The sequence below is a fragment of the Phoxinus phoxinus genome (genome assembly GCF_949152265.1).
Source record: "Phoxinus phoxinus genome assembly, chromosome: 23".
Lineage (NCBI taxonomy): Eukaryota > Metazoa > Chordata > Actinopteri > Cypriniformes > Leuciscidae > Phoxinus > Phoxinus phoxinus.
In genome coordinates this window covers 10,905,174-10,925,328 of record NC_136898.1, presented here as the reverse complement: position 1 = coordinate 10,925,328, position 20,155 = coordinate 10,905,174, and the positions used below count along the sequence as shown (strand labels likewise).

Sequence of the window (20,155 nt, the reverse complement as noted above, 5' to 3'; positions counted from 1 at the left end):
CAAAGTCTTAAGTAACTTTATTTCGTGATAATGATATTACAATAGAGTTAGTTTTACTTGAAATAATGTTGTTACTTGATGTTTCTACATATTTCTACCAGTTTATCGTGTCTTCTAGTAGTTTATATCGACAACTAGTATAATGCTCGAATGAGTGAGAAGAAACACTGGAAGAAACATTTTAAATAAACAGAAATGGAATAAACTTACTTTGAAAGACAAATTACTGCACTTAAAGTCGAAAGTGTAAAAACCGAGAGAAACGTGTGAACAGTATTTCCTAAAAGCCATAAAGCTGATATCTAAAACTCTTTCTTAAAGGACTATGATGTAGCCCATCTGCTTTTGTCTTTAATTTGTTTCTGTCAGATACCTAGAGGACAGGATTATATCCCAGCTGTGATGGGGAGAGAGTGCAATGATACTCGGGATATCCCCCAAGCCCAGCAAAGAGTCGGGGATGGCAAAAGCTGCTTTTCGTATTTAAAAAAAAATTATTTGAGGAACGAAAATCCAGCGAATGTGTTGTATAGGAGAAGCAGATGAAGTCAAAATTCATTCCCCGATTAAAGACTTTGCATAGTAATCAGCGCCTGAAAGAGGTCATCATTTGCATGTCAAATTATCTGACATTTTCACTGGATGCAAACATTGTTCCTGCAGCTGTGTTTCAAATATTAGGGTCTTGTGTATTCATAATGTAGATGTTTATTTTGGTCAGAGCAGCGCAATTATATCAGCTTTACATAGGAACGAGTCAAAGTCAAAATGCTGCTTGTACACAACAGAACGGCAACATGTTATTTAATTTGTATTCACGTGCATTGTGACTGGTTTCACTATTGATCGTGTCACTATTGATCCTTGAAGAAAGAGTGCACAAGTGTGTGAAATATTAATGAATGTAAATCAATAGAAAGGAGTCATTTTATGAGAATTATGAGAACCAGGAAGCAACTCTAAACATGCCTTGTTCAGACAGAAATAAAAAATATCAAGACATTTCTCGACATTACAGCCTTCGGACATATTTGTTGATACCTCGGTTTGCCCAAATTCTACATTTACTTTACATGTATGCATTCTGCAGATGCTTTTATCTGAAACAAATAGAGACAATTCTAAACATATCTTTAACTAGAAATGTGTCATGCATCCTTAGTGAAGTAGCCAAGCCAATCCCAGAATGCATTGCACTGAACTCCAATATGATAGACGAGGTAAAAGTTGGTTATAAAACTTTTTTAATTTTAATATAGAAAGTGAAGTATATACTGTATATTATATAATGTATATACCTTTTTTTATTAAGTTTTAGTTTTTAGTTTAACTATTTAGTTTGTTACGTCAACTGAACAATAAACTGGTTTCTAGATCATGTTTGCCAAATGTTTTTGAATGAGAAATATGTGATTTTTTCCCATGTTGGAATACTACAGGTATATGTAATTTGTTGTCTTTGATTTCCTTAAAAAAGCTTCCTGCTCAGCCTGACAACAGCAACTTTGGTTCAGCCTATGGCGTGGGGTTAGGGGCGGGGCTAACCATTAGCCTGACCAGTGACAGGGTGGGAGATATGACCAAAATCTTATATTGTTTTAGTTTTAGTAGGCACCTGCCTATTTTGGCAGTATGTGGTTTTGGAACAGAGCTCTGCCACTGCTGGTCTTTATGTTCTTGTGACAGCAATGAAACACAGATTGATTTCCTCTTCCCCAAACTCGCTGTGCTTATCAAACAGACTGGCGACACTGACATGTTTATTGTGCCACAGAATACAAAAACGATATGTGGTTTTACTGTAATATGACACGTGTCCATGCCTGTATGACAAGACTGGAGCCGTAGCATACTGGAAATATATTTTCAGATCGTAGATGTTTTATCAGCAAACTCCTCTTCCAGAATCACTGGCTCCATCTCCATGTAATTTAGTCCGTAACTATGTGTTCACTGGCATGGAGTTGAGCAGGCGTTTTCAATTCATTCTCCATGGGAGTTGAGTGACGGGCTCACGTGGGGAATTGACAGCAGGGCAACCAGTAAGAGCATCACAAAGTTGGGAAATTTTCAACTTTATTCAAATGGGAAAAGAGAAATCGAGGGTGGCAGCCAGTGAGGTAAAGTCAGTCTGTCAGAAGTTTCAAAATCCACCAATATTTCTGGATTTTATGGTGTATTCAGTGCACATTATTGCTATTTTGAATTCAGATTTTGAAAAATTGTAGCGGCTAGGTTAACAAAAGTTTACTCTTTAAAACTGACTATAGTTTGGGCAAACAAGAGTAAAGTTTGCACTGTAATTGTGCATAAATATGATGACTTTATTGACCACGTACTGAAAGCAATCATTAACCATTCTGAACGCATCCACACTGCTCTGCATTTTACAGACACAGCCCCAAAGCTGCAGACCACTAGAGTTTTAAGCAGTATTGAGCGGGTTTCTTCCGCACCAGTGGACACTTGCAGTAAGAGATCATCTGGCTGGAACGAGGCTAATTGTTATCCTTTGTGTTGACTCAGAAATATCAGTGGCTTATTGGCAGCAAACCAGTCAAATATGAAACATAATCATATATATTAGAGATGCACCGATCGGTCAGTCTCATGTCTTTCCAATTCCGATCCGATCCGTCAGCTGCGCGTTCTCGCTCTCTTCTCTCCAACGGTGAAGTGACACACACCCGCCTCTTCTCACTCACTCGCCTCATTCGCTCCACTTAAATAGTGCTTGTATTGCGCATACTTTTACTAATTCCCACAGGTTCCTCGCTCACACCAAAAGCACGCGCACCACTGATCTATATAAGTGGAGCATAGTACCAAAATGAGTGGCTTGCTGCACTTAAACGGTCAAATACACACAAAATAATGTCAAAATGCCCGTCTTGGCGAGTATTCAGTTAAACACAGTCAGTTTTGGAACCTAATTAGTTTGAGAAAGATAACGCATGATGTGTAACAGTATATTAGATCTGTGCATAAACTCTTAAAGTGACAGCAGTCATATATTCCTGCTGCTGTCTGTCATGTTAATCAAAGAACAAAAGACAAAGAAAATCATTCTCTGCATTTTTTTTGTGCATTTGTACAATAACGTATGCGCAAAAAATGTCCAGAAATCTATAATATAGCATATATATTGTTAGTCCTGAGAGTCTTTACGTCTTGATGTACTTTTTGATGTTCGTGTGTCCTAATGGACTGGTGGTAGAACTTGTGTTAAGTTAGGCCAGAGGTTCTGGGTTCTAATCCATCTTAGTGATTGCAGACAGTCCCTTCGGACTTGTCTCTCAGCCGCCTGCTCATAGAGATCAATTTATAAAGCTTGTTTTGAGGAAAATTGTGTTGGAGCTCGTTGTCTACGTTACTATGATTGGAAATATGTGTAATTTGTGTTTTAACAATGTTTAGCTCACGGGTTATTGATCCGGGAAGTTCGAATCTGTGAATTCTTTGAAATAAGCACTGTCCGCATGTCTTCATATTTGAGTCCAAGTTCAAACAATATGAACCGATCCATTGTCAATGTACGGAGGTGTCTGAAACACTGCCAGTGGGACATTAAAGTGTTTGTCCGAGCTTACAACAGGGTTTGAAAGGGAACACAAATATCTTTGTGAGGGAACACAAACGTTTTGTGGGAGATTGCAAATACTTTAAAAACTTCTTTTTTTTTCTCCCATCACACATTTTTTTCCACCACCATGTCCCTTAGGGGCTCCGTACATTTCTGATAGTCTTTTATTGGCAGACCCCCCCTTGCCATCCCACGCCCCTTTTTAAAACATAAAAAATAATATGGTCACAGTGTTTTGTCTTATAAATATTCTTGATAAATTTTCCACAATGTTGTCCGACCCCTAAACCTACCGAAAACGTATCCCTAAAATCAGAGGGAAATGTGAATAAGGTGAATGTGAATAGGTGAAAGGTGAATAACACTGATGTAGAAGCACCTAACCCTGTAGAATTATAGCTAGAATAAATGTCTGTCCTTTCATTGAGTATTATCAGCGGTGATGATTTTGTGATAAACTTCACCGTATTAATGGTGCTCTCAGTTGCTGCTGATCATCATAATGAAGTGCTCATTAATGGACTGTTGAAAATCTGCCAGCGGATCTGGTCTGCCAGATTTGTGTCCTTTTGTTCAACCGAACCAAAACTCTAATATCTGAATCCTACACATATTTGGCTTATTTTGTGGTTTTGTTTGGCTAGTGAGTTTATATTCATATTTTCTTCATCCATATCATGCCTTACTGAGGATTCCCACATCTCAGCTAGCTATGTAAAGCGGAGGTCAAAACTTGGGAATAGACTGCGATATGCCAAGTTATTTCTATTCAATTGCTCCTCCTGTCAACTGAGGATATCTTTGAAGCTCAGGAATCCGGCATCAAAAGTAAGAGGATGGTACGACTCTATTAAAATGCAATTTAACATGCTTTACCTCATACAGAGGCTGGAGAATCCAATCTGGTGAGACAGACACACACACACACACACACACACACACACACACACACACACACACACACACACACACATCCCCAAACGGCCATGTTTCTTGGTGATTGTGTGAGAGTCAGTGCAATATAATGGAAGAACACTCATTGTAAGCCCTTTATTGGCTTTGGAAATGGCTTTGAGTTGCATTCTGTCCATCCATATCAGAAATATGGCTCGCAAAGATACACGCTATCGTTCCAAGACACAAGTCATAAATGCAGTGATAGAATCATTCCTCACTCTGACTGTCATTGTCATACAGAGGGTCACTGTGCCGTTGTAAACAGTTCTCTTATTAACTTTCATATGGTTCCTTTGGTGACTGTTACAGTTTGTCGATAAACAGAGCTTGTGTGCTGCGGGTTTTGCTGGAATCTGCTGTTAAAGAGCTGTGTGGAGGCTCTAAATAGTGCACAGAGCTTTTATGCTTTTCTTTTTTAGGATGACTTTAAGCTTGCCATATTTAGAACAGTGAGCAAAACACATTTAACATTCTAGGCTACAGATAATCAAACGTATACTCACTGCTGGATGAAGATTTAGCATTTAGCATTTAGATGAAGTTTTTATCTTTTTTTTTTCACTATGGAAGTAATGAATTTCTTCAAAAATCTGAAATTTCTGCAATTATAATTTCTTCATGAATGAAGCCTCCAGTCGTTTAAAATATTTATTAATAATTAATCCACCTATTGTTTTTGTAGTTAATTGTTAATGCATTCAGTTCATTTTATTAAAGAAAAGAAAAGTAACTTTTTTATCATTAGGTTTAGATTTTGTATTTAAATATTTTTGTGAATCTCCACAAAACACGCTTGCATACACTGCAGTTCAAAAGTTTAGGGTCGGAATTAAATTGAAATGTTATTGGGTGCCTTAGGGTGTCTTCACTTTTGGGTGCGCACCCGGGTTCAATTGACGTCAAGAGTTCAGTTCGTTTGGATGATGTGAATGCTGTTTTCCGAACTCGGGTGCGCGCCCACGAACCAAACCAGAGTCCACGTAAAAAGTGTTCGGTTCATGTTAACTCCAGTATGGTACCATTGCTTCTTTTTTATAAACAATACCAAAAGTAAAAAAAAAAAACAGAAACAAAATTTTCATTTTGGCACCCTTTCCTTCATAGCCATTACCCAGCATCATGGGTACTCGACTACAGCTTGATGCAAACGTACCGAGATTCGGACCCAAATAATGTAATGTGAACAGAGACCAGCGGGGGAAGGAGGAGGGGGGAGCAATCGCACTCTGGGTCGGACCAATCAATCGGACCAAGTGTGAAAGCTCCCTTCTACTGACCAAGGTTGCATTTATTTGATCAAACACGACAGAAACAGTAATATTTTATGAAATAATATTACAATATAAAATAGAGATTTTCTGTTTGAATATATTTTAACATTAATTCATTCCTCTGATGGCAAAGCTGAATTTTCAGAAGTCTTAAGTGTCACATAATCCTTCTATAATCGTATATACTATGCATATGCTGCTTAATATATATATATTTTTTCAGGATTCTTTGATGAATAGGAAGATCTAAAGGAAGTGTTTATTATTGTATATTATTATATATACTGGTAGTCTTTAATGTCACTTTTGATAAATTTAATGCATCCTTCCCTAGTCATTTTTATTACCGTTAATTATATTTAATAATATTAATTTAAGCATGCTGTATATCTATGGATGAAATGTTCACTAACTTGTTGAACTTTGATGATGATGATAATTTAATTTCACTATAAAAAGTTTGCAAATAACATTACTTTTGCTCAACATGGTGCCTGGGTTTGATTTGGATAAACTGTCTCAATCTGACCCTTGTGATTACTGAGACTGTGCTTTGGCCAGGCGTTGATTTTCTATGTGCTTCTTGCTAGTGGGAAGGTGCATGCTCTTGCTATCTATTTATTGGGTTAACATATACCTGTGTTAGGTCAAATATGTCATTTGCAAACACTGCATGTGTAGTCTGTTCAAATTTTATGTTGTCTTTTTGGTGTGTAGATGAGCTTCAAAGATAATTGACATGGACTAAAAGACACAAAACTTAAAAAATCTTTAAGGGCTCTCTCTGATTTGTCATGAAACAAACAGATTGTTTACCCTGTATGTTACAAACTGGAGAAAATTGTGAACTTAAACCGGTCAGAAAAGACTATGGCTCTCTGTCACTTATGGAGAGGACTGACATTAAATGAATTATTTATAGCGGAGTAGTGTCTCTGGAGGAACATGTCTTTAGTGACTAAAACAGGATAAAACAGTGGTACTGCCTGGCTTTGTTGGTACCAGCTCTGACGGATACGGCAACCTTTGAATTGTCTCCGCTTTGAAATGCAAAACCAAATCTCTTGACAGACTACACGTGTCAAAATAACATCTGTATTCAATGGCAGAAGATAATGTGTCAAACGACACTGTAGTTTTCTGATCATACCATCAGTGCCACCTATTATTACATTTACTGAGAACATCACTTACGAAGGCTTAATGATAATGCTAATTGTTTAAAGCAGCGTGCTCATACACTGTGTGTTTTGTTTTGTAAGGTTTCACAGAATGAGATATCGTGCGTACATCGCCTGAAGGCATTTGTTGAATTAATTTTCAGCAGAAGTATTTCTGCTGAGGCTCGTTGTGGATCTTCATTTACAGTGGAGGGAATTAGTGAATGGCCTCTAAAGGACTTTATTCTACCGTTACGGCAGTCAAGTCAAACATATTTTGCCGGCCATCATCGAGGCAAAAGTGCAGGATCCTCTCCAGAGATTGGAAACATTATACTAAACTGACCTTTAACTTAACTGACCTTTATGTTGCAGGACAATTTTTATAATATGAGCCAAGGTTTTGTGAGGAAAGACTTGTAAAGGTTTATAGTTTAGTACTCAAAATAGTGTGCGTGTGTGAAATCCTCAGGGTGCCTGGGCCAAAAGCAACAGCTCAACGATCTTGATTCTTCTATGATCCTCCAACAAACTGGATTTCATTTGAATATCCATATTAATGTTTTACATAATAACCAGAAGGTAAAAGGCTGTCCACACTACTGTTAAAAGTTTGGGCTCAATAAGATTTATTCATGTCTTGAATAAAAAGTATTTTATGCTCATCAAGGCTGCATTAATTTGATCAAAAATACAGTAAAACAGTAATATTGTGAAATTAATTTAAATAACTCTTTGTAAATATATTTACAAATGCAATGTATTCCTGTGATGGCAAAGCTGAATTGATTATCCTTCAGAAAGCAATCTTATGTGTTGATTTGTTGATCAAACCTTTCTTATTGTCACAGTTGTGCTGCTTAATATTTGTGTGGAAACCGTGGTACACACTTTAAGGATTCTTTATTGAGTGGTTAAAAAGTTCAAAAGAATAGCATTTATTTTAAATATAATTTTGTTTTTACATAAAAAATTTATTTTTTCTTTTACTTTTGATCAATATAATGCATCATTGCTGAATAAAAGTATTCATTTCTTAAAAAAAACGTACTGACCCCAAACTTTTTAATAAAAGTGCTTCTAAAGGGTAAAGCTTGTATCTAAATCAGTGCTGGAGACTAAAACATAGCGCTAAAATTGTAGAATAGACACAATATGTTTATATATTGGTTAAATATGCAAATATAAATGTATGCAGCTGTTCGCAATTGTTTTTGACTTATATTTCAATGTGAATTATGGTGTGTTCTCCATTTTAGTTTTATATAGTATTTAATCTAAATTGATAAAATGTAATGCTTTCACCTTAGATGTGTTTTAAAAACTGCTTTATATTAGCAGTAGCGTATAGCTTAGCATTATTTTTTAAAGTAAAAAAAAGTAAGTTTTAAAGTAGTTTCCTTGACACCTTTTTTAAATCTAACACCAAAAAAACATTGATTGTTAATTTGCAATCACATGTTCTCTTTGAGTGTTCTAGTAAATGTTTAACACTCCTTTTTAAAAGTAGGCCATAATTTGTTCTCCTGAAGGGAGGATGTCGACACCCTTTATCCCCATTCCCTGTAGGGTAACTAAATAAAGTATTTGTAACATCTTTAGTTTTGCTGAGTTGTAGATTTTCTTTAGATCTGCAAGGCCCTCATAAAGGCCTGAATTGTGGCTCGCTCTGCAGTCTGTTTAAATTGTGTTCAAAGTGCAAAGACGATCAATAAATCAACCTTGTGTAATGTGTCTAGTTTGCAATTTCTCTTCACCAGAACGAAATGGTACCCATCAAATATGTTACAGAGCTTTTGTGTATAATATTTATTGTAAATTTTTCTAAATGACTAAAATCTAAATGTCAAGCCCCACCAAAAAAATAAAAGACCCACCAAATCATGTAACGTTTTGAAGAGAGATCACTATTTAAATAAATAATGTATGATTTATTAAAAATGTGCTTGAACATACCTTGAATGTAAGTTGCCAATGTTACATTTATTATATGTTACATTTGCGTCTGCATGCTCTGTGGAAAAGACTATTGATTGCTGAACTATGGCAGTCTATATTCTTGATAAAGAAGAGTAGTGTGTATCATTACTAACATTCACTATTGTAACATATTTTTTTGGTACAATAACACTTTATTTCGATGGTCCACTTAAGACATTTTACTAAGTCACTTTTGCAACAACATGTGAACTAACCGTTATTATAGTATTAGTAGACGGTCTGCTTAAACTTTATTTTGATGCTCCCTCAAAATATATTTTACTGACTGTAAGTAACTTGCAAGTTCAAGTCAACTTATTCTACTAACCCTAACCCTAACCTACCAGTCTACAAATTATGTGAGTGTGAGTTGACATGTGGTTGCAAAGTTACTCATAGATAGTTAGTAGAATGTCTAAAGTGGACATTCAAAATTGGGCTAGTGTAACTTTTCTTTTTCTTTTACAGTTCCTCCAAAGATTGTGAACCTTTCAAAGGATCTTGTGGTGAACGAAGGCTCCAACGTCACTTTAATGTGCCTGGCTAACGGAAAACCAGAACCTGCCATCGTCTGGAGGATGGTATCAGCTTCAGGTAAGATGCATATTATGCCTTTATGGGCAGTAAGCAAATCTCTAGTCAATAGTTTTTGCCTTCAAAATGAAACTACAATCCTCAATATTGGTCCAGTACTGCTGATGTGTTTTCCCATTACAAGAACGATGCATTTTTTTCCTTGATGATTTAGCAAAATACCGCATCCCACTGACATATTAAGCATGAGTAAGATAATACATCAGGTGTCTTTTTCACTGAGAGCTGTACGCGTCTGTGTGTGTGTGTGTGTGTGTGTGGATGTGTACATGTGTATGTGTGTGTTTGTGTATGCACGGTACAAGCTGAGTGGTCTATTTTGCTTATCTTCAGGCCACATGAACAAATCAGCTCCATTTGGGCCTGTCTACAGCTCTGTTCTGCTGTGCACCATTTCACTTAATCAGGGAAAAAACTGCATTTTAATGCGCTATGATTCATGGGGTGCAATTGGACTGCCGTACCTGCTCATGCACCCCGCACACCCCCCTTTTTCTTCCTTTGTGTTGTTACAAGGATCAGGTAATTGAAATGTTAATGTGACACAGAAGTGACTGCTCTTTCTTTTTTCTTTTTTTTTTAGATAAGTGAAAGAGTTTGAGATATGATTCCATTATGATACAGTACAGGTATCTGCTAAGAGCTTCAGCTGCTTTTAGGAATAAAAGATCAGCTGTCAGAATGGATTCAGTTAAGTCAGGGCCTTGTTGGACCACATCAACCTATTTACATCTCACATAATTTAGCAGATGGACGCTGTTTGTATACTTCCATTGGCTCCAGATTTCGATCTGGTATAGTTCACTCCAAAATCTATATTCTGACATTGTTTACTGCTCTCTTATGTCTTTCCAAACTGATGTGACTTTCTTTTTTCTCTGTTAAAAGAAGATATTTTTTTAGAAATGTATAGGGCTGTGAAATGATTAATCACGATTAATTGCATCCAAAATAAAAGTTTGTGTTTACATAATATATGTGTGTGTGTTGTGTATAATTATTTTGTATATATAATAATAAGTATACACAGTACACACACATATATTACAGTATGTAAACACAAACTTTTATTTTGGATGCGATTAATCGTGATTAATCGTTTAACAGCCCTAGAAATGTATACAATTATCTTTGTATATACCAATATTGTATGGCCAAAACCCAATGAACCATTCTTCAAAACATCCTCTTTTGTGTTCCACTGATGAAAGTAAGCAATATTGGTTTATAACCAGAACAATAGAGGGGAATAAATGGGAACCACATACCAGAATGGAGTTAGACCATATGCAAATTTACTAAAACAATTCCTAATAGCTTGGCAACAATTATTTTAATTAAATATTAGCCAGACAAACATTTGGAACATGCACTGATGAATTGTTCACAACTAGACCAAAAAGATGCATTAAGGAAGTAAATAGGGTTATTTTGGATTTTATGTTGATTCAAAACTTTAAAAAATGCAGACGTGGCTCAAATTAGTCTCTGAAATAGTGGGGCGTATTGGCATTGGTAACATTACACCACTTATAAACACCATGCTTTTGTGCCATTAGCTCAATTTAACACTTTGTTGGCTCTCCGATCTGATTTGCTGTTGTAAAAGGATGCCATAATCTCCAAAGAGCTGGCAACGTGAAATCTTGATGGGGCCGGAATCAGTGGGAAGCTATCCAAACGATGTGTGAAACTTAATTAAGACACAGACCCCCCCCTGCGATAAGATCTTAATATCTCGATAGCACCAGGATGTGTTTCTTGTCAGAGATTTGTTTCTTTTAAAAATTTGTATTAGACAGACAAGAGAGCCTGTTGATGTGAAGCACAGCTGCTCCCCCGAGCATTCAGCGTACTACAGTCATTTAGATTTACCGCAGCGTTTCCACATTGTTTCAATAAAGGGCTGAAATAAGTCTGCCAGTCACACTTAGTTCTGTAAGTACACATCTCCGACCTTTAAATGGCACTTCGCTCTAAGCCGCACGGCTCTTTCACCGGACTCTATATAAACCCGAGAGATTTCGTGATCCCGCGCCGTATCTGCAGTCTCGCATCACTCGCTTGTAAGTTTTTTTTCTTCTTCTAGATTACGATCATACCGAGTCCTTTTCTTATCTAGATCTCAATCTAAAGAGGGCAGCTAGGCCCGCTATCATCCATTCTCATTAAAGAAACATGCAACAATGTTATTTGTGCTTTAATGACTTTCTAGAGTTCACCTTCATGTGTAGAACTCTGTAGTGAACACTAACAGTGAAATATCGTGATGATGATGATGTCATAGAGAAAAGGTTGATCATTAAGCATGTTGATTAGATGGAATTTGTGGGAAAATGCATTTACATAAAAAGCACTGATGTGATTTCAAGGCCATTAGCGGCAGTCTTTATGTTGGAAAAGTACCGTAATTTAGCTTAAAACGTAAACTGAGAGTGCTATACTTTCATGCATTATCAGATTAGCCAAAATGTTCTCACTAGGGTCAGGGGATGTGAAGAACTCTGTGACCGACAGACGTTGCAATTCTATGGAAATTTGCACAACATTTATGTCTTTCTGTCCTGCAGGCACAAATTCTAAGATGCAGTGTGTCGGTCTGGCTATTAGCAATTTGAATTATTGATAAAGCCCAAAGTCTTAAACAACCAAGAACTGAAACTTAGTATGGGACCAGTTGTTTTTGCTGAAATCATGAATTTTATAGTGCGCTCTATTATTTTGCTTGAAGAGTATGTTCTTTTCCCAGAAACTTTGAGTAAACTTTACCCTTCACAGAATCAGTTTATTTATGTTGCAAACTGTGACTGCTTATTTGTTTGTATGTTGCAATGATAATTTTCATATTTTTTTTGTCCGGTTTTCCATTAAAATTGTTTAAATACCCACTAAATAAGATACATTTAAAATAGTAAGACTTGAATTAAGTTTTATTTTTCTTACCACATTGTGTTTTCTTGTTTTAAGCATTTTATGTTTTTATGCTTAAAAATTTGCCAATGAGGTATGAAAAATAAACTTGATTTAAAATGTATTCTCTGAAAATGAGTTATCTTATAAATGTATCTTACTTTAAAGATAAATGTATGTATTTTTACTAAAAAAAAGAAATAAATAACACTAGAATGCATAAAGGAGGTCAAATTTATCCGGCATGATGTACTTTATAAATATATTATCAATAAAAACATTGAATTGTTTGATATTCCATTAGTTTGTCAAAATACTTGTTTCTGACCCTCATCAATGGCTTTTTCATATTTCATATTTGGGGGAAAAGGTTGTCACTACCCTGAGAAAGCATAAATGTGGTCAAATTGACCAGTGCATTATTCATATGGACTTTTGACTCAACACTGTATTTTTGGATACATTTTTGTCAACAATAAAACTGAATTATACAAATCTGCTGTGACTATTTGCCTCAGACAATCAACCCTGTGTCTAAATGGGTTTCTATTTGACCCTGTGTCTCTTTGTTTATACCTAGGTATTTGAACAGTACATTTACAGGGACAAAAACGTACTTTGTTGTATTTTTTGATAAATACATTTAGTACAATATCGTCATTTTGACAGCATCTAAAACATGAACATTATTATATTTACATACAAGTGTAAGATATTTACAAATCATTCATACCATAAATATGGTGGTGCAATTAAAAATATACATGTTTGATACATTGTGTGTATCATCAGTTATTTCAATTATTTAGTTATTACCGTAGTACACTTATTATTTAAAGAAAAGCATTAATTCCAAAACGGGTCATTTTGATCCCCTTTACAAATGGCACCAGTTGCCTCTCGGATAATTTACTAGTCGGCATTTGTAGAGGATGTGTATAACTGCGTGTTCTGCCTTCCACATGCAAAGAAACGGATCGTTTATGCTTAAAAGAAATTATAAATAGAAGATATTAATGTTATTATCCCCTGATACTGTTTAATAGACATATTACACACTTGAGTTAATTTGCAGGGCTGTGCGTGGTCTCTCTTTCATGTGATCAGAGCAAAAGCCTGTGTTTACTTATTTTTTTTAATCTTCAAAAAGGGATATTCATCCCATATTTCTCTTTCGGTGTAAAATCCAATTCGTACCGAGCAGCGTTTAAGTTGCATTGTGGGTATGGGAAGAGTAAACGTGTTGTTGTGCCGCTGCATTGCTTTACCTTTGGGTGAGGAACAGGGTCAATAATGTTGCTAATTTATCATTGCTACTGTTTAATCGACTTGAATAAACATTGTTTTTAATGAGCGTCTGTGTCCCAGGAGCTAACACTCCTATTACATCAGCGTGAATTAGGGTTTTGGCTCAGTGAAGAGCACATTGTGTGGAGCACACTGCTTGAGGTTTTTATTGAGCTGTGATTGCATTAATCCTGTTTATAACCATCTATGTAATGAGGCTGCTGTGTGTTTGGGTTCGGCAGCTCATTTCAGGAACCAAATGATCCTCTGAGCGCTAGCCCTAACTGCTAATACAGTTCTACTCTGCCGATCTCGCTCTCTATTTTTCTTTTGCCCTCCCCTCCTCGGTTCTATGCTGACTCCAGTTGTTTTCGAGAGTTTTTTTGGGGGGATGACAGAAACACAGAGTGAAATGAATGCATTTGGAGTGGGGTTATAGATTGATATTACACTGGTCGGGTCTGGTTTATGGTGTTTCTCTCTCCTGAGCAATGGCCTCAGGGGTTTAGAAAGATGTGGATCTGTGAACTACTTTGTGGAACCGCAAACTACCCCATGCTAATGCACTCTGCTGTGTGTTTATCTTTTCATTCTTTCTCAAGCTTATTGTCTCTCTCTCAAATCAAATGCAGCACGCTGTTCCATCTCGTCTCCATTCAAGAGGCGAATTTACCAAAACACCCAATTTTGCGCATGCATTTAAGCTGAAAAGAATAACAACGACCTAATTAAGATATTTCAGCACATTTAGGAGGTGATTAAACTGGATTGTGGGCGTTGTTTGCTGATATGCCACATACAAATGTACCGCAAACACATTTGCACTCGCTCGCACAAACAAAAGCATATTTCAGCATTAGTAACAGATGTGGCTTTCACTTTGCATTTTTAAGTCAAACAAAGAATCAAGGACTGGATGATATTTGATGGCTGGAATCAAAGCAAGCCTGTCAAACTGCATTATCTTTGCTGACAAGAATCTCAGCTGAATAAAGCCAATAAATATCTGCAGGGCATATGTGTGACTCACTCTATCTATTTAGATAGATAGATAGTTTTTTCAATAAGGTTTTGCGCTAGTCAAGTCTGTATTTTGTTTTTGTGTCAGTTAATAGACCTTTTGTTTCCTACATTATTTAGCAGCAAAATCTTCTATAACTGAGAATGTGCATGACACTCACCTGGAAAACGATATGGATATAAATTGTCATAGCAAGGTGTATCGTGCACCAAAAGTGGGTAACGGGATATCATCCGACCTCTGATTTAAGCAAATCTGTTGTTTGGTTCACATTCAGAAGAGAAGCTAAGGAAATCAGATGGTGCGGTAATGGTGTTCCTGCCCTGCTGTCTGGAGGGATCAGACAGAGAACCTGTCCCTCGTAAGATGACACATTCAGCTGTGCCTGGATTGATTCAGCACCTTGCCCAGTGTGTGTGTGTGTGTGTGTGTGTGTGTGTGTGTGTGTGTGTGTGTGTGTGTGTGTGTGTGTGTGTTTGTGTGTGTGTGTGTGTGTTTGTGTGTTTGTGTGTGTGTGTGTGTGTGTGTGTGTGTGTGTGTGTGTGTGTGTGTGTGTGTGTGTGTGTGTGTGTGTGTGTGTGTGTGTGTGTGTGTGTGTGTGTGTGTGTGTGTGTGTGTGTGTGTGTGTGTGTGTGTGTGTGTGTGTGTGCAACAGCTCTGCAGTATCGGTGGCTTGCTCTCTGCTTTGCTGCAGTACTTTACACTCATACTGGGCTGAACTACTTTAGCTAGAGGTCTGGACATTCCAATAGTTATAGAATGGGATTTTAAAACAGTGTTTGGTAGATTAGCGATTAGATTTACCTGTTATCTATCTAGTTTAGTCATACTTTTGTATATCAATATAAAATCTGGTCCAGCTTACAGTTTATTATAGTAAAAAAAATTTTTTTAAATAATTATATAGGAAGAGCCTGTCATGAAACATTACCAGTCACAGGTCACTTTGTTTTTTCTTGCAATTTCACGACGGTGTTATTTGAAACAATTGATACAACAATAACACATTTTCATGGAAAAATATCTAAGCAACCTAGACATTTGGCATTGTTGATCTGTCTGCTCAAATGTATTAAAGGGATAGTTCGCCAAGAAATGAAAATTGTCATAATCATCATCATGGATGTCACTCACCATCGTTCAACATGTTGTTCAACGCAAAATAAGATTAACATGTTTGTTGAACACAAAAAATTATAGTTAGTGTGTGGGGGTGGGGGGTGGATTATTTTCTCATAGTCCAGTATTGGTTTTGGATCCCTTTTGACTTGCATTATAGAGGGTACTGTATGCATTGACGTCACTTTTCTGCTGGACTGAGTGGCAATAGAGCTTGCTACATGACGAAAAACAAACGATTATATCAGTTTAAACTAATATTTAGACATGATAGTGTTCCTTACAACTTACCAAAGATCCAGGGTTGCATGTCATGCAGCCTGACACTCTGTTTCCTGACATTTATAAGTGCCTGATTTCACAAACATATTTACACAAAATGATAACTGCAAATCTACGTTGCGCTTCCTGGAGTCCAGTTGTTTCTGTGAATTGCAGCGATCCATTTGCTTCTCTTTTCTATAGCTGTCGGCAGTCTGTAAAAATATACCTCAGATTTCTTGTACAGTCAAACTCAAAGCTTTTTCCCGTTATGGATGTGTTTTGTGTGTTTTTCACGTCATTCACGCAGAAAACCAATGCTGCCACTCAGTCTTTTTGCATATCTTGCATCCCATATATTTTGCACTCTAAGTGCATATAATATAGGCATATCTACTACTAGTGCATATCCTTTATTGACAAATAATTATGAACTATACCTTTAAGTAGGCTACATATTGTTTAATAACTCAAAATCTAATTCTGTTTTTGGATATCTGCTTTAATTTGCTACTAAGTGCCTCAGACAAAACTAAATATTCTGGATAAGATGTGATGGAGATAACGTGACAAAGTAATTAGTTCTCTACAAAAGTGTCCATTGTATAAACATCAAAATACATCTGTTAGGCAGACTTGCATGCTTTTGATTGGACTGAACTTGTAAAGGGTACCTAATGTGATCTTTAAGGGTCTCCTTTGGCATCATGCATTGTTTAGGAGTGTCTATGTAGCGATTGCACAAGTGATACAAGCGACTGCTCTACTATATGCTCAGGAAAGCATCCTGAATATTTTATTCTCTTTATTTGTAATTCTGCTTGAGTGTCCCTGTTGTATCACCCCACTCTCTTTAGTGTATGTGGATAATGCAGGGTTCATCTGAAGCTGTGTATAAAGCTTACCAACTCTATCGTCTATGGGTATTCTTTTTTACTTTTATCTTTGTCATCTGGGCACTCCTAAAACACTCCGGTCGACGTTACAAACTGGTGATTCATTTTTGTGCAGTATTCTTCAGTGAGTAAGCTATCTGAGGAAGTGACTGTGGAGGCCAGCCTGTTTAACTTCTGTGGGCTTAGTTTCTCCATTAATAGAGTTGTTTGGCGCTTGTTTTATTTTTGATGACACCCAGGACGATCGTTGTACCATTTCAGCTCAAGAGGCATTTGATTTTAACTACTGATAATATCGCAAATCAAACCCTGGGCGTACTATTGACTGATGCTTATAATGCCATCAGAGGCCATGAATATACAAAAGCGGTTGCATTATATAAGAAATGCATAATGAATGTGCTTCAGGAGTGCATGTATTGATGAAGAAAAAAGCCTGAGATGTCAGTCTTCAAGTACTTCACGTTGATACAATCCTCCATGGCAGCCGTGAAACCCAGAGCCCCTGATGGAAATAAACGGTCCCATTTTGTCAATCTTCCCTTTGATGGAAGACAGTCCACAATGCACCTGATGCCAAAGCACCACATTTACTTTCTGCTGGACCGGGTATCAAAGCCGATGGTTTGCTTCTCATAAAGCTTTCCCAGTCCTTTGCAGCTCCAGTGACGTGGGCTTTCCAGTGGGAAACATCAAAATGAGCATCTTGAATGAAGATTAAACTATACCTGTGCTCGCTTGTGGCTTGCTCTAGTTAAAAGTTTGGGTTTAATTGGCTCGTTTTGAAGGTGTGGTTGAGTGTTTGAATTTAAAATCAAATACTTTTAAACAATAAAACAATACAATTATACAAGAGCCTTTTTTAGCAGACTCCGAGCTGCTCTTCAGTGCAACGAGGTGTGTACCGTGTTGAACAGTAATGAGCTTCTTTTTCCAGAGCGCTCGGTTGACACTCCTCATCAGGTTAAAGGAAGTGCCTCTTTCTTTCTCGTTAACAGCCTCTCCCAGGTGTAAGACATTGTCTTTCAGAACATACTCAAGTGAATGCTGTGTGTTATTTTGCTGTCAGAAACTACATTGGGGACAATATTTATTTATTTAAGCCAACCGCATATTACTGCTTGACGTTGAAAACTGCATCACAAGGATCCCTTACCACTAACGTTTTTTTTTTATCCCAGTCTGGATTTCGTTAACATGAAAAGGTGGCGTGTGTTTTAGCAGTTTGACTCCAGTGTGTATGCGAACACTTCAAAGCAGCTGCACAGAGGCAGAGACTCGTATTTGAATCGAATTTCATATCTCTAGTGTCTTCTCTCCCACAATAGGACACAAATGACTATAAATACATCAGAGCATCGGTATTTCAGGGAAGATGAGGTTTGAATTTGCATAGAAGGGCATCAACATGCTCTACAGTGTGGCATATTGTACCCAAGAAAAGTATAGATGTAACGATATTTAAAAAATTAGAAATATTCCAGCTCTTCAGTGATGAGACACATGCAATATGATGTGATTTAGCCAAGTAACACTTTGTTGTTCCAGTATTAACACTCATACCAACCAATCACAGTCATTTGTTTTTGTTGTAGTTGTCTTTTAAGGAATCATGAGTAAAGCTGGTCAACCCTTTTCTTTTTTTGAGAGCTTTATTAAGATTATAACACAGATCATACAGGAATGCAAACGTGTCACCTTTCTGCAAAATTCGCCGTTTTGAATCCAAAATGGGTAATTATTGTGATTCGTCTAGATCTGTTGAGTTTTTGAAAAAAAAAACTAGCCTACCATTTTCCCAACGAATGCAACTTTAGTTAGTACTTTAGTTAACTTAGTTGAGCTCTACTTTACTATACTGTCATAACCACAGCGTAATTAAACAGTTTGCTTTTACACACGCAAGATGTTCTGTGCAGTTTCATAATATCACAGGGTTTGAAATGAACAAACAATGGCAAATGTGGGTGAAAATGTGGAGGGTAACGATGTCAAATCACAAGGCAATTTGGCGGGTAATGTTTCACAAATTATGTTGACTCAATTTGCTGGATAAATGATGTAATATGCGCAGATTTAGCGAACATACTGAATTCTGATGAGTCAATGTGAATAATAAATATAGTCGAATTGCGCAGCACTTGCACATTTCTGGCTTACTTCGACACAACCGTCACTAAGCAACAAATAAAGGCGCTTTGGTTTGTTTGCTTTGAAGGGAATAGTGCAGACCCAAGAAACATAATAATGTGGGGTAACTAATCCCAGTGTAAAAAAAAAACACTAATCCCAGTGACTAGCAACAACGAAGCACATCTGCCATTTTTTTTTTGCAGACCCTTGCCTATCCTGTCTATCTCTCCTTTTTATGAGACGACAGGTTTGTTTGGTTCAGGTGGTGTTTGATTGTCTTTGAATGTATTTGTCCACCTAAAATAATTTTTTTGTGCACAGAAGGATGCCTGCCCTTTTTGAATAATATGGAATTAATTTTGAATAAATAACTTTATATATAAACTGTGACTTGGATATGGTTGGTAAAAGTTCTGAATGGCCAGTACTGTACTGTACAAAAAATGACATTGATAAGTCATGAAAACATTTGTTTTAACATTACTTCAACTCATCAAAATAAGTTAGGCCATTGTAACAAGCGGTTCTCACATTTTTGTAACTCTTTTTACCCATGATGAGTTTGCATCCCTGATCATAACATCATATTTGAATGTTTTCTTGTTTAGATGACAGCCTAAGCTCAGACAATGAGGTTCTGGAGATTCCCTTCATCAGCAGATATAGAGCAGGAGTGTACGAATGCACCGCAGCGAACGACATTGCGGTGGACACACAGACTGTTGAGCTCACAGTCAACTGTAAGTGTCTCATGAATTTATATCAACATATTCTACACATATGCAACATACATGCAGCATACAACATATGCACACAATACTGTTTGTTTATTGATTGATTGATTGATTGATTGATTGATTCATTGATTGATTCATTGATTTAAACCTTTAAATAAACAGAAACTTTTAGGATTTTTTTAAACAAATGTAAAATGATAATATAGTTTGTAATGAAATGTCTTGAAATGCAAACTGAAAACATCT

The 20,155-nt window shown here is 36.7% G+C and overlaps 1 protein-coding gene across 7 annotated transcripts in view; it reads left to right on the top strand.

Moving 5' to 3' along the window:
* The window catches only part of ntm (neurotrimin), a 274,033-nt gene that overhangs the window by 242,383 nt on the left and 11,495 nt on the right, over window positions 1–20,155 (top strand). For all 7 annotated transcript variants that reach the window (XM_079598671.1, XM_079598670.1, XM_079598673.1 and 4 more), the window contains 2 exons: window positions 9,420–9,545; window positions 19,781–19,912. In XM_079598671.1, the coding sequence (XP_079454797.1) occupies window positions 9,420–9,545; window positions 19,781–19,912 (258 nt within the window). The remainder of the gene's footprint in view (window positions 1–9,419; window positions 9,546–19,780; window positions 19,913–20,155) is intronic.